This window comes from Opisthocomus hoazin, chromosome 1, assembly GCF_030867145.1.
Source record: "Opisthocomus hoazin isolate bOpiHoa1 chromosome 1, bOpiHoa1.hap1, whole genome shotgun sequence".
Taxonomy (NCBI): domain Eukaryota; kingdom Metazoa; phylum Chordata; class Aves; order Opisthocomiformes; family Opisthocomidae; genus Opisthocomus; species Opisthocomus hoazin.
In genome coordinates this window covers 47,613,834-47,630,124 of record NC_134414.1, presented here as the reverse complement: position 1 = coordinate 47,630,124, position 16,291 = coordinate 47,613,834, and the positions used below count along the sequence as shown (strand labels likewise).

Genomic DNA, 16,291 nt, shown 5'->3' with positions numbered 1-16,291 from the left:
TCAGGTCTAAGGATATCATATGCAATAAGGCACAGGAGCACAAAGGTGTGTGCTCTGCCAAACCTGTACTAAATGGAGTTCAGCTGTTTCTCTTGACCATAACTTCGGAAAGAAGGCATAAAACTTTTTTTCAAATAAGGGTAATCCACAGCCAGCTTGGGAAATGCAGGTAGAAACTATGTATTTCTTGAGAGAACCGACAGGCATTGCAACAGAGAAACTGTGTGAGCTGCCCTGGGAATGACTGATCTTTCAGTCTCACCTCTGTGCCCGCGAAGATCATGGAACAGATCTTCCTAGAAGCTATGCTAAGGCACATGGAGGATAGGCAGGTGATTTGAGAGAGCATGGCTTCACCAAGGGCAAATCCTGTCTGACCAATCTAGTGGCCTTCTATGATGGAGTGGCTACACCAGTGGAGAAGGGAAGAGCTACAGACATCATCTATCTGGACATATGTAAGGCCTTTGACATGGTCCCCCAAAATATCCTTCTCTCTAAATTGGAGAGATATGGATTTGATGGGTGGACTACTCAGTGGATGAGGAATTGGCTGGATGGTCTCATCCAGAAGGTAGTGTTCAATGGCTCAATGATCAGATAGAGGTTGGTGACAAGTGATGTCCCTTAATGGTCTCTGTTAGGACCAGTACTCTTTAATATCATCATCAATGACATAGACAGAGGGACTGAGTGCACCCTTAGCAAGCTTGTAGGTGACATCCAGCTGAGTGGTGCCATTGACATGCCTGAAGGACAGGATGACATCCAGAGGAACCCAAACAGGCTTGAGAGGTGGGCCTGTGTGAACCTCATGAAGTTCAACAATGCCAAGTGCAAGGTCCTGCATCTGGGTTGGGGCAAACCCCACTATCAATACAGGCTGGGGGATGAACGGATTGAGACCAGTCCTGCCAAGGAGGACTTGGGGATACTGGTGGATGAAAAGTTGGACATGAGCTGACAATGTGCACTTGCAGCCCAGAAGGACAATCATCTCCTGGGTTGCATCAAAAGAAGCATGGCCAGCAGGTCGAGGGAGGTGATTCTGCCCCTCTACTCTGCTCTGGTGAGACCCCACCTGGAGTCCTGGATCCAGTTCTGGAGCCCTCAGCACGAGAAAGACATGCAGCTGTTGGACTGGGTCCAGTTGAGGGCCACAAAAATGATCAGAGGGCTGGAACACCTCTCCCATGAGGAAAGGCTGAGAGAGCTGAGGTTGCTCAGCCTGGAGAAGAGAAGGCTCCAGGGAGACCTAGTTGCAGCCTTTCGTTGATTAAAGGGGGCTTGTAAGAGAGCTTGACAAATTTGACAAACATTTTAGCAGGGCCTGTTTTGGTAGGACAAGGGGTAATGGGTTTAGACTAGATAGAAGGAAGAAATTTTTTACAGTGAGGGTGGTGAAACACAAACAGGTTGCCCAGAGAAGTGGTAGATGCGTCGTCCCTGGAAGCATTCAAGGTCAGGTTGGATGGGGCTCTGAGCAACCTGATATAGTTGAAGATATCCCTACTTGTTTTAGGGGGGGTGGACTAGATCACCTTTAAAGGTCCCGTCCAACCCAAACTATTGTACAGTTCTACGATTTTGGAATTGAAGAACCTTAATACTCTTTAATTTGCCTTATTTTCTAAATTTAATAATTATTTCTCCGGTTTCACAATTTTACGTAGCATTTATGCTTCTTAAGTGAAATTGTCTGACCATTTAAAAACTGCTTTAGGGTGTGTTTATACAACTGCTTGTGATCATAATGAAATGGTTTAAGAAGTGACTGTCCCTCAAGCTAATATAGGATAAGTGATTGGGCTCTTCTGGGCTCCTGCAATGGAGAATAAAATGTATCTGTTAAAATCCCCACTGGAGGCAATTCATACATCGTTATTTTATTCAGCTCTACTAAAGAGGCAGCAAACTACAAGTATGCAGAAGCAGGTTTTGTTGTCCCCTGAAATAAATGTAGCTGGTCATGTGACCATACCTACAGAAATCTATACAGTGCTAGGTCACTGTTAGTTTTCACAAATAACATCATTCAGCTTTTTAACTTGTCAAAGGCAAACTTGTTCTCAAAAGTTCAATCTCAGGTGAAAACTCACTATAAAAAAACACATAGAAGAGCTGACAAGTGAATTGGTTGTGGTTTACTGTTTGTTTTTATTACTCCTTTTTACCTTTAGAAAACAATCATAGTTAATAAGTGTAGACATATTTATAGTATTTTAAATACATCTACATATACTATTACGGTAGGAAGATCAGCTCAACCAGTTGAAACTCTCCTTCCTGACTCACAGCAATGCCACAGCATTATATATATACATTATATTCAAAATAACACCTTAGTTTTCTACTACTATCTTTTCACAGTGTTTCACAGTTTACTTATCTAAACCGATTTAGAATAGATCTACATTTCATAAAGCTCGTTCAAAGGCTTTGTACACCACAAAAGTTTAAAGAGTATGGCTTAGCACATTATTTATTTGTTTATCATTAATACACTGCCACTTTCTTCAGTAAGTTTAGATCTCTCAATGGATGTCTAGTCCCATCAATTTTTCTCTACTATCTTCAGCTTGAGTATTCCATAGATGTGTTTCACAGCATCTTTTTAACACCCTCAGATTCTTCCTTTTGAATGTATAATTAACCACCTACAAATTCAGCATCTTTATAGCTGAAGTACATGTTCATTCATTCGTGTGAGAATTCCCTCATTCAAATAAGAAGGGTTTTGAAACCATTCATTCTAGTATCGTCCTTATTCAAACGACAGTGATGTTTCTTCTCACTTTTTCTGTTTCTTTTCATCAAGATTTAGTGTCTTCTGGGTTAAAAATACATGACAGGTTAGAAATCAGTAACAAAATTACCCCTTATGCTTTCAATGTGCTAAGAGGTATATCTCTTCTTGTATTAATGCCTATCGTTCCACAATAACACATATGTTCATCACGTTCAGACTCACTTGCTATATGTCTTTCAACTATGTAGATGTATTGTAGAGACTCCCATAGATTAGGACTATTCATAACCCTAAGGGTATGGTTAAGCAAATTACCTTTTGATGATGGTTTCTCTGTTGCTTGTTGTAACAATTGGTAACTGCAACTACAACTTAACTTTATTCCTGATCGACCAGTTCTCCCTGGGGTGCAGGGTACAACACGTAAACAGCTTAATGTAAAACATCTGAAACCCCAAAGTAAATAATACTCCAAACCTTTGCAATGGAAAGAAGGAAAAAAGAGGGTTAATAAAATGTGATAAAATGTGACCACTTTGGATACTTACTTCAATCTCTTCCTCATTGGAAGCGCTTTTTACTACTTGGAGCATTTATTAAAAGAATAAGTATCCCTAAGCCATTTTGCCTACAAAACATGAGCATGAGACTTCCTTAGGGACATGACTATGTGAATTTAATTCATTTGAAGAACATTAGAAAGACAAAAAAACACAAAGAGAAAGTGTCAGGAATCTGACTCGTAACTGGGACGTAAAGATTAACCACTTTCATCTGTTTGCCTAGCTAACTGATAAAGAAAAAAGAGTCGTGAGTACTTTCAAGAAAGGTCTGCAAAGTTATTCAAGATTTGAGTGGCTATGAATCACCTGGAGAAAGTACGAGTGAGGAAGTTCAGAAACATGCTGTTCAATAAGCAAAAATACAGTGTCATACACTATGTTACAGTGTGCAACCAACAGATATGTGGCAGCTTGCCTATGTTTATTACTGTCTTGGCTATACTTCATGGGATGTCTAAGGTAAGGATGGAAGGTTGTTAGGCATCAAAATGTTTCCCTCCAACAACTTAGAGACGTGTATTTTCACAGTTATGGTCATACGTTCACATCAAGCCCATATGAGTAGACTAAGACATATTTGACTAGTGAACTAATTCTTTTATTGTAATTGCTACAAGCAAGGTCCCTAGAACTCCAGTAGAGAACCATTTTTTCTTCTCATGGACGGAGAAGCAAGTCTGGACAACCTATAGAGTTACATTAATCTCTTTATGTACCAGAAGTTTCAACTGAAACTCATAAGCTGTGTTGTGGTCATGCAATAATCTAGAATGTGTTCTTTGCCTCCTTGACATATGTCAAAAATGTTCACAGGGAAACACAAATATAAGAAACTATGAACACCAAAGTAAACCAAACTGATTCATTCCTTTACTTCATGCTTAGGAGACCAATTTATTGATGAACTACATGTAGTGACAATAGCTACTTCTCCAGTGCTGCTTTTTCTGGGGTAGCTCTTGTTTACCATACATTGACAAAATATCTGTGAATGTGGTATGAATTAAGAAAACAGAGTTGTCCACATTTCATTTTACAATAGAGAAGTGTTCGTAATTAATGAAAAATCAGGTTTACATACCAAATTAATGCATCTCGTACTTGCAAAAAATATTTATGTACCAAAATAAGAAAGAATCAAGTACTGTTAAAAAGTATATCAAAGACAATATGCGAGATATTGAGGAGCGGATTTGAGATCTGAATTATTAAAAAAATATCCAAGACTATTTATTTCAGTTACTGACATGACTGAAATAAAAGGGTAAGAATAAAATATTTTTTCCCCCTATAATTTCTTGCTAGTTTTTACTGGAAAGGTGATAAAAAACTGAATTACTTTCTTGGGTGATACTGTAAAACATTCATTAACTGACCTCTGAAGTACATTTAGAAGAACAATATTGTTGGAATGTACTGTTATTTACATTTATCTGTGTAACAGAAGTAAAGCTAGAAGATCTAATCTATCAGCTATTGACATCAAATGATCAACTAAAACAGTAATGAAGATTTTAAAATGTCTGATTTATAACATGTCAAGGACATGATGTAAAAACCAGAATATTTCTGAATTTTCCTAATCAGTTAACAGGTATTAAATACAGAACAGATAGTATATTTTTTATCTGCGTATTCATTGAAGCATCTTTTAGAGCTTGTAACTAGACATAAAGTAACCAGGATTCACTACAGATGGTTTCACATATATTGTCATAAGAGATGCATTTCTAAAGTCTCCAAAATGATGAAAATTTAATCTGGCCTATTCTAGATGAAAATTTTTAGGCTTTTCTTCCTGCTGCTCTCCCAAGCAGCACATGTTCACTCAGATCAGTTCCTGGATAAAAATGAACTGTCTCTACTGTTTGCTTTAGAATGGTTTTTGTCTTTTTTCATCACTGAATACTGAGAGCAAAATTGAGGCACCGGAGAGTTTGCAGTCCAGCTGTTGTGGCATAAATCAATATTTAAAATGGACAGTGGCAATTTTTCTTCCCTTAAAAGTGGGACTTTATGTGTCCTGAATTTCTTGTTCTGTTAAATTCGGGACTTTATCAATGTTAAAACACAAAACCTAATATTGGTTTGTACCCAGAAGCACTGCTTCAGTGATAAACTAAATAAAACAGTAATATACTTCAGTGATAAAGTAAATAAAACAGTAATAAAATTGTTAATTACTGTTCGACTTCTGTGTTTCTCTGGAGGAATTTTCAAGCTATAGTGCTTGAAATGAATGTGGAGTTAAAACATTCCAGCTTGAGAGAAAGAATTCCTTCAACTTCTCGAATTCACAAAGAAAGGGTTAGTATAGCAAACTTCTGATAGCTCACATGTGCATGGGTGAAGCAAAGAGTACTTGGAGAAAAATACAATATTTTTCATTATTTTCCTAGGGATAAATCTTCTTCTAAAATACTAGTTTCCAAGGTACAGGTGGATTGCAGGCATTCTGTATATCATCTTACTGCTGGCAACTTTTCAGGCACAAGGATTTATGAGCTAGCAAGTGATGATATGCAGTGTAGTTTTGCCCCCCTATCCCTTTCCGACATTTCTCCATGAAGCTTTTAATTCTGTAATTATGTCCCAGATGCACAGTGTACTTTGTGACACCCTTCCCAAGTGAGCAGATGTTCCTAAACAGGTCTCTGCATTGTGAAGGAACCTCCCTTGGGTTTAACACTGTCAGATTGCATTGAAAGCAGATATAAAAGGTAAGAAGCAGATGTGTAGTGCTATTTCTGCTTGACACACTGTCCCTCTATCCAACGTTTTCTACTGGTAGAGCAACACTGAACCAACAGGATAATAAATGGAGCCTGCAGAATAAATCATTAACCTGTAACCTCACCCAGCCTGCGTGCGATCTGCTAAGTTTGTATGCCTACGATTCACGCTCTCGTGTTTACTGCTGCTGCTGCATTTGTTGTTTCACTTTATTTTGCTCCCAGTATTACATAGTGTTCTCAGAGCCAAAACAGCAAGGTGAGAAGACCTGCACGGGAGAGAGGGGAGAAGAAGGTTATAAGGGACAGTTAGTGACCTGCCGACTTACTTGCAGGAGGAAGACTGAAGCATCTTTTTCCCCTCTGTCTCTTCACACCGATAACCCCGGAGCACATCTGCGTCACATGCAGGGGAGGGGGCGGCTCGGTGAGATAGATGGAAAATTGTACAGTGAGGACCTTGACAGCCTCTTTTTTTTTTTTTTTTTTTTTTTTCCCCTCCTACGTACGGTGTATATAAAGGAGCCCCGCTTTCTCTCCACGCCAGCTGTCCGGCTTTGCCACCCCAGATAACCGCAGGCACGGGACTCCCCTGAGAAAAGGGATAGGAAGGCGGGAGGTGGGGAGAGGCTTCCAGGTGACTTCTCCCTTTCTGGCCGCGCTCGGTCGCGGAGCTCCGAGGGACTGAGGGAGGGCCACCCGCCTCCCGCTGCGGCTGCTGCCGACGCTGGTCCTCCGTTCGCTCCCCCGTTAACCCGATCAGCGCGTCTTCTTCGCAGCCTCCCTCACCCGCTCTTCCCCCGGCAAGTGCCTGTCTCCCCTGAGAGGTGCCTCTCCGTTGCTGCCTATCTCTCCTCCCCTTTCCACCGATCACCGCGCAGTTGTCTCCTTCTCCCTTCCCTGCTGGGCGTCTCTACCTCCCCTCGGCTCTGTGCATCGCTCCATCCATCCATCCATCCATCCATCCATCCATCCATCCATCCACCCTCCCTCTCTCTCTCCGCACCGGTGTGTGCGCGCATCCCCCCCCCCCAGCCCTGCAGGCGCAGCGCTGCCCGGAGAAGCCGCCGCCGCTGCCGGGAGCGGGGCCGCCCCGTGCTGCCGTGCTGCCTCCGCCGCCCGGCCCTGCCTGCCCGCCGCGAGTCCCGCCTCAGCCCGCGCCTGTCCCCCGCCCGCCGCGGCACCATGTCCGGCTCCGGCAGGAAAGACTTCGACGTGAAGCACATCCTGCGTCTTCGCTGGAAACTGTTCAGCCACCCCTCGCCGGCGGGCGGCCCGGCGGGGGGCGGCTGCCTGCCGCCCGACAGCGGCTTCGAGCACTGGGGGCCCAGCCAGAGCCGCCTGCTGAAAAGCCAGGAGAGGGGCAACGGCGTCTTCTGGAAGAAATCCGCCTCCTCCACCTCCTCCTCGGCGGCCACCACGGCCGGCCCGCCCAACGGGACGCTGCTGCCCGCCGGCGGCCGGCCGGGCGTGGGGCACGGGCTGGGGCACGGGCACGGGCCGGGGCCGCCGCCCCGCACCGTCTTCTACGTGGAGTCCCTGGAGGAGGAGGAGGAGGAGGAGGCGGTGCCCGGCGGGATGGAGGTGGCCCGGGAGCCCGAGAAGCCCCTGGCGCCGCCGGAGCGGGAGGAGGCGCCGGGGGGCTGCGCGGATGGAGGCAGCCGGGCAACAGGTGACGGAGGCGGGCACAGGTAGGGAGCCGCGGCGGCCTTGGCGCAGCCTGCGCGGCGTCCGCGGGTCGGGGGGCTGCGGGGGGGGGGGGGGAGGTGGACGGCGGTACGGGCGCCGATGGGCAGGTGTGGGGTCGTTGGTGCGGGAGGGCGGCGGGGCCCGGGGGCGGGAGGGCTCCTCCCTTTGCCTTGGCAGGGTTTGGGGGCAGAGGGGCGGCCCGCTGCGCGGGAAGGGCGGCCGGGGGTGCTGCCCGAGGGTCCCAGGAGAGACCGGCCAGGGTCAGGGCGCGGCGGGCAGGGGATGCTGCTCCTGCCTCTGCCCGCGGGTCTGGCCCGGGCACACGCGGCTCCCAAAGCCGGGGCTCCGCGCCTGGGGATCGTCGGCACCCAGCTTTCTAAGAAGTTCATTAAAATGCTGGCGGGAGGTGGTGGTGGTGGTGGTGGTGTTCCGAGTATTGGGATGCCAGGGGAAAGCTCGAAAGTAAAAACATCCGCTTTCCTGGAACTCGGTGACTAAATCTCGTCACAGCCTACCTCAGAGAAAAATAAGAATTTGTTTTATGATTTGTCAACTGAGTGACACCTGGGAAGACATAAGAACAAACAAGACACATCCAGGTGTCTGTGTTTTGTATGAAACTTCTGATAATCTTGAACTGCTTTGCTTTCTCAGTCTTTTCCCTCCTCCTGCCCTCGGCCCAAACAGAAATTAAAATCATTAGAAGAAGGAAATGCAGTTAACATAGAGCTTCCAGGAATACTGTTATACAGATAATCCTCAGGATAAAACACTTCATTGGTTTAACTCTGCTTGCCCCTCCCTCCCCATGGTTAAAATAATTTCATTTTCATTTCCTTTGTCATTTATTCTTTTTTCTGTGGAAAGAATTGTATAGTTCTGTTTCTAAACAGAAAAGAAAATGATTTGTGCTCTTCGTGTTGAAACTAAAGCATATGGTATTAAATATTTTGTTAGAGAAGAGACAGCACTGTGCATTTTTTTGGATTAATACAGCTGTAGGTAAACATACATGTGGGTATAACTTTGAGTATGTTAAGCTTTTTCATAGAGACCTAAAACATATATCCTCTGCTTGAAACTCTGCATTGTTTTGTCAGGTAGCATAGTTCATTCCACAGGACCTGCATGGGTTAAACAAATGTAGAACAGCTGATGGCTGACTTAAGGTACATTGTTAAAGAAAAAGCGATGCTGAAGTTTTCATGAACATTGGAAGTTATTCTGAACAACAAGAAGATGCTTATCATAGGATGCGATACAAAATGTTATAGAGATACACTATAAAGACAGGTAGAATAAACCGAAATTATCTGTTCAAGGTTTCTGAACTGAGTAGAAGGGGTTAAAACTGGTAAAAACATCCTCTCATTCTATAGATTTTACATTAGGTGCGTCACTGGTCTGAGAATCTGCAGAGACCTGCATACTCGAAGAAGCTTACTGGATTTTAATGGCACAGCTTGATTTGTCCATAAGAGTTGATATGCTAGAATGAGCTTCCTCATGACATATGTACTCTGTGATAATACGTATCTGATTTATTCTTACTGCTCTTGGGTGTTTATAATTCGTTTATTCCATGTTCTTCATTCATTGCTACTGAAAGAGCACATGCAGTCATCAGTAGCCCCTAGTCTTGTTGAAGGAATCTGGTAAAATTTGTTCAGATTTAAAATAACTAAGGCAGGGAAATACCATTTTGTTATTAATGAATATGCCACCTTTTGAGAGGTGAAATTTAGAGTCTGAGACTTTCTTTTTTTCCACCTAAGAACCTTTGATTTACCTGTATGAGTTTTGACTGCTATGGCAAGTGGTGGTCAAGTGCTGCAAAAATGGCAATGCTGTGCTTGAAAGCTCTGTGATCCAGCAGTCTCCTAATGCTCTGACAAGTTATGTTTTCTGTAGAAATTAGTCTTTTTATCAATGGTGCCAGCTTCTTTACTTCATTATGAATATAGGATATGTAAACTACCATTCCATCCTGAATGACAGATACCACCAAATACATAAACAGGCGAATATGTGGAACTTCCACCAAGCCTTTAGGCATACACCTGGATGGTTGGTACAGGGAATGTAAAATTGTTAACTCCTGGCTCTTATTAGTATTTTGTCCTGTACAGATTTAGAAACTACTTCAATACTTTAGCGCTGTTTGGAAAACAATATTTTTGTTTTGTGAAAACAGTGAGAATTCAACATTTGGATATGTTCCACTATGGACCATTTCTACAATACTTCAAGTGTTGTGAACAGGAGGTCTCTGGCCACTATTAGCTAGCAACCCAGTGGCAGGACACAATGTGAGGAGCGTGTTAACAAGGCAGCTTTGATTTTATGCTTGGGATTAATACATTCTTAGTATGTATGTACGAGCGAAAATTACAGATTTTTTTCCTTTTCTTCTACTTGGGATCTTTGTATCGCCAAAAGAGTTGTTTGGTTTTATTTTTTTTTCCTGGTTGCTCCCCTCTGCTTGATATTTGAATTCTGTACTGGAGTCCTTTTTCAGCCCATCTCCTGTGCAGAATTGGTTTTGGCTGTTTGTGGACTTGTAGTTACTCTGTTTTCACATCTAAGTTAAATGCTTAGCTGAATGATCTTAATTTAGTAATTTTGCTGTTAATATTCTGTGAGATATTATGGAATTTATTTAATGAGAGAGCCTGATTGGGTAATAACAACTGCATTCTATTTTATCAAATTGCTTTTGTATGCTTCTAAAGAACATCCTGTCATGCTAAATGTACTTATGCGCAGAAGTAAGGTTATGTGGATAGTCCTGTTGGCACTAAGAAGACTGAAGGGTTAGTCTTCCTGCATGATATAAAGTACTGACATCATTGTTCTACATTCCATACTGTATTTGTAGGAACAAAAAATGTTTTACAGTGAACAATTAGTGTTAAAACACTAATTGATTGCTTGAAATTGCTTGAAAACTTGCATATCAAATTGTTTTAGGGCTTGCATGACAAATTTGGCAACAGGTGCAGTAGAGTTTTAAACATAAGCTGTATTTCGATCTAAATTTTGTAAGAAAAAGCTGTTAGAAAAAACCTATTTAATGAATTTACAATTAAGACTTATAAATTGAGCACAAAACACTAGGAAAATACCAATGCTAAGATTTTCTGTATAGCCATCAGCTCCTATGAGTTTATAGTGGAGTTTTTGCATGACTGTGATAGCTTTTTTCATGTGACATATTAATCAACCCTCAACATGAATGGTATTCACTTAATAAGCAGAGTCAGTATCTTCTTCCCTCCTTCCTCAGTGGGTGGTAGCATGCTTTGCTTGCTTTGCACTGTCCAAATCTTGCGAAGACTTAATTACTCATGAGCCCTCAGCTCTGTTCACCACTACACTCAGTATGTGCCTCACAAACTGTTCATGAATTATCTCTACAACAGCGCTACTTTACAATGGAGGGGTTAAAACAGAGAGAGAGGTAAAAGCGAAAAAGAGTTGAATTGCTGGTTTCAGAGCACACAGCATTTTTCTCCCACTCCCTTCTGTGTTCTCAGTTGCACCCATAAATGATGAGCCCTTCTGCAACCCAGTTCCAGACTCCTCTGTCTGTGTGCAAGAGGAATAACGAACACAGGATTCAGTTAACATTTTGTTCAAGAGACAGCTCCGAGAAGGATATGCTAGATATGCCTAACCCACATAAAGCAAACACTGACAGTGCAGAAGTCTTTCATAAAACATAGAAGTGTTTGAAAATACAGCTTCTGAAAGAAGATTGTAAGTCCTGCCACCATTAGATACTTTATAATAGTGTACTGTAAAGCAAGAAATGAAAGGACTGGGTACTGTGCCCTCCTCACACAGCAGTTTCACACCCATATCTTGCTTCACTAGAAAAAGTCACAAGAAAAGACCATCTTCTACTGTTTCTGCCAAGTTCGACACTGGGAAGTAAAAAATTCAGTATCAACAGGCATCCAAAAGGTTAAAAAGTGAGAGCATAATTTTGTAATTCAGACAGTAACTGAGCAATTTAGTTTGCAAGTCTCTATGCTCAAAACTGTTAATTTAAATGAGATCATTATTTGGTAAGAAACAATAGTAATGATCAGGGTAGAACCAGGAACTTAAAAACGTGTATTCTTAAACTATAGAATCAAAACAGTCAGATAAGCATTTCTTTTGTATTTTTCTTTTCTGATCTCACAAATCTTGCATTTTGATGCTTTTGCCCGTTAACCTCTCCCACTTTCAAGTCTCTCTGCTTTTCTCTTAGCAACTCACCGCCTTGTGGTTAGCATGCTGCTCTAGAAAGTTACCAGTTTGAAACCTGTCAGGATGAGCAAGAATTTCAATGCAGCTTTCTAATTTAAAGAGAAAATATTTTGATAATTTTAGAAAATGTTGGGAAAATTGTCAAGTACTTGATGTACTGTTGTACATGTATCTAGTCTCAAGAGAGGATTCTGGGCTCTGGTTTCTAAGTAAGTTGAGTTTACCATTTACAGCTTTGACTTCGGTACCCGAACTTACAGAAAGAGGGGAGTCAAGACACCTTCCCATGTCTTAGTCTATCCTGTGAGTTCTCACACCTTAAGTATTTTCTCAACTGAACATGGCTACGGCTTTTCTGAGGTGCTGTCTTCTGGGTATTATTTATATACCAAAATATGAACTGTGGATACTACTAAGATAGCCAGATCCTAAAATTAGGTACTGTAGATATCAAATTTATAGCTGCTTACGTTTTCCATTGACCTGGCTACCTCATATAGACTGCTGTTACGAATGTAATTTAATGCTAGGGCTGGAATATAGATCACACATCTGCATTTCTAGGTTATGGAATCAGAAGAGAATAATTCATTTGTCTTTACCATAAGCTGGCTTTTCAACTTGGTTATAAAACTTTTCAAAAAGGTTATATAACTTCTATGCTTTTATACTTATACTTTTGACTTTCACAACCAAAGAGGCAGGATTCATACACAACACAGACCACAGACCTTTCTCCTCCAAAGTTCTGATTCATTCTCAGAGGATGTATATTCTGCGCATGGGATGCAAAAGAATCTGCTGATAAAAATAGTGCATGATCATATAGCTAAAAACTGTATGTATACATAGATGGCATTGAATTAAAGTTACAAGGAAAATCTAGTTCTAGAATTTCCTAACTGTGAAGCCTTTGGCTTTGCTACTTCTAGACCACCATTTGTAACATGGGCTGTTTAGGAGTTTTGGTTTTTAACGAAGAAGCAGGAGAACGCACAAGTCATTTCATGTGCTCTGATTTCTTTTGTCCACCGCTTGGATGCAGGACTGAAACTTGAGGATTTGCTGAATATCCCACTGCCACTTGAACTGATGGAATAGCTGATAACAAAAGGAAGTTCTTAATTTTTTTGTGGATAATTACAATGGTGATTGCGTACTTTCTGCAGAAAGATTGAGGAATAGGACAGCTGAAGGGGTAGCAAGTCTTCAGAGTCTTCTGTTGCATTTGAGATTCTAATGGCAAGCACAGCTTCATACATTTTCCTTCCTGGTGCTCCCAAACTTACTTACTTCTGTTCCGTCCTCTTTAAACTCTTTTTGTCTTAATTATGTGTTCTCCTTCTGGTTTTTATTCTAGCTTTTTTTTTTTTTTTTCCTCTTTTCCACAGTCTCAAATTATTCCTGACTGCCTTATTCAAATCCTAGGTTCCTTACTTAGACAGTGTTACTTGATTACTAGCTTCTCTTACAATCTGTCTCCTTGGTTTATGCACCAGGTTGCTTATTCTAATGCAGAACTGTCCATTCTTTCCTGTATCTGGTCCTAGATGCTTTCACAAACCAAGTCGAATTGTCCCTTAGTTCATTAACAGCTTGTCAGAACTCTCATTCTTCCATTTCTCTGCCACTATTTCCTAGTCTTCAAATTTCAGTATTCTTTTACACCTTCCTCTAGCTCCTTTGTCAGTTTTAATGGAATCTTAATAGAATTCCCATTTCTTTGTTTTCTCCTCAGCTCCCAGTTTTACTGTGTTTCTCTGACATGTTTCCTCAACTGCTGCCAAGTTGATGGTACTATTTGCTATGTTTAATGGGTCAGTAAGACACCTAAGTTTGAGTAATTCATTCTGTCAGTGATAGGGATTTATCTTATCTCTTTCTTAGATGCACATTTTAGAATAAGGTGAATTGTCTTCCAGACATGTCCATTTCTCTTCATTGAGTGTAACAGTAGTCTAAAGTGGCTATTTCAGATTTAAATGTTCAATTTAAATGTTTAATGTTCAGTTAAATTTGAGAAAATTAACATAATTTGAAGTCTACATTGCAAATTCAAACTGTTCTAAAAGGATAGAATTAATTAAATCTTGATAGATTTATATAGCACTAGTAAAGAGCATATCTCCCATCCCAGTAAATGCAAGGGGATGCTCTGAATGCTCTAAAACATGAGCCCACTAAACCCACCAGAAAGCATGACTGCACAGTTATTTTTGTTGTCATTATCAATGTACTTTAAACATTGGCTAAACCAAAATTTTTTTCCTCTGGACTTCTTTTCAGAAATGTTGGCACTGTTTTGCCAGAATATCTCCAAAAGATTCAGCATGAAGAAAAGATTTGTCAGTGAAAAATATCAGCTGCACAGAGAGTGGCTAAATCAATAAAATACCTCTGAAACTATGGTTGTCTTAAGATTAACAGCAAACAGCATTAGAAAAGAGAAATGCTGTTCAGCTTTTCCATAGTAAAAGTGAAAGCACGTACAGAGAAGAACAGCTATCTCTGGATAATCTAGTTGATGCTGGATCTTTATAGGTAAGCCTCCAGCAGTACTGTTGGCTTGAATGTCTTTCTTGATGAAACAATTTTCCCTGATAAAAACAATGTCGTAAAAATAATAGTATGGACATATATAGGTCTATATGTGCACACAGATATCTAAATCTGTATCATCTGAGTTCCTCTCTTTATAGAAACATCATAACACATACATGTATAAAATGTGCATATACATATACATATTTTATATATTTATGCATATACACATACTTTTAATCTGTAGATTCCTACACAGTTATTATTATTACATTACTGTTATTATATTAGTTGCTATTATTATAGTTGATTCCCCTGTGTTATTTTTGTGAGCAGTGAAGTTCACTTAAATAGTACACATGGAAAAAAATTAGAGCATATTGTTGGAATCTGTGCTAAATTCGTAAGGATGGTGCTGCTACATATAGGTTAACATATTCTTAACAAGTGATCATTGCTTTCTAAAAGCTACCTCTTATCCTTGTGACACATTTTTTTAATACCTTGTTGCAAGTGGCTTAAGAGGTTACTTTTTCCTTTTATATCCCAAATTAACATTTTTTAGGTGAAAACTACACTTAAAGAGTATGCTATGAAGTTTTTGGAGAATTTCCTAGTATATAAATTTCCTGGTATTGTTTGAAAAATTTTTTAGAATGCAAGTTTGATGACCGAAAGTAAACTATTTGCACTAGGGAAGTAGCTAGATGTGTGCCTTTATAACTTTCAGAAAGGAAATCTGTCCTGTAGAATGTTGAGAACTACTGCAACTTCCACACAAAGGTAAGTAACTGTATAGTCATCTCTAGTAATACTGAAAACAAGTCCCAAAAATCCCCAAACGTAAACTTTAACAAAAGTATTATTTCAGCAGTGCCTAAAATTTCTGATTTTTGTTTCAAAAAGTCATAGCTTACCAGTAATTTAAGCCAAACAGAGATCTAAAATATTAAAATAATATTTTTAAAGTTTTACTAAATATTGTAATTTTGTTTATTTTTTCCATTAATCATTCCAATCTTTTATTTCATTTTTTTAAAAAAATGTTAATTTTAAGTATAACAACAGATTGAAACACTATCATAATTTACACTTTTAAAGTACTTTTAATTTATTACAAAATAAGAAATGAAAGCATTAGCTGCAGAAGAAACAAAACAATGTAAATTTTTCAAAAATTCATGTTAAATTTTACCTGGAAATTTCAATACATACTTTCCATTTATATCAGGTTGTTCTTCCCTGTGTTTTTCATTTATTTCATCAACTAAAAGAAATACTGTATTATCTGTAATGTGCATGACTATAATTCCATATCTCCTATTTCCAACTTAAGTCTTGAGTATTTGTGCTGACAGTGTTGAGGATTACTGTAAGTTTAGACCAGCGTTACAGTTACATAGTCATAAAGATACATATTCAGAACACCACTGGTCATTGTTATGTGTAGCCTGGTTTTCCAAATGACATTTCTAATCTACCTCCAGTTTCTTCTCTCTTCAGTCCTTTACTGCATATCTCCCTGCCACATTTTGGCTGTGTCACATACACCTTTTCTAGCAGTTAGGGTCCAGAATCCAGCCTTTCACTTACCTAGGCACATTCTCCAGATTTCCATTTTCACTACTTCACATGGAATTTGATCTGTTCTACTTGACCCAGTTGGGCTGAGATGTCTGGAGGCTTTAAAAGTAAAAGATTTACAGTAAGTCCTAGGGCTAACTTACAGAAATCAGAAGATACTCATTCTAGCCTAGTGC

At 40.4% G+C, this 16,291-nt stretch overlaps 1 protein-coding gene across 2 annotated transcripts in view; it reads left to right on the top strand.

Annotated features, from left to right (window-relative positions):
• The first annotated feature begins 7,229 nt into the window (after nt 1-7,229).
• The window catches only part of KLHL1 (kelch like family member 1), a 267,087-nt gene continuing 258,025 nt past the window's right edge, over nt 7,230-16,291 (top strand). For both annotated transcript variants that reach the window (XM_075422821.1, XM_075422810.1), the window contains exon 1: nt 7,230-7,735. In XM_075422821.1, the coding sequence (XP_075278936.1) occupies nt 7,230-7,735 (506 nt within the window). The remainder of the gene's footprint in view (nt 7,736-16,291) is intronic.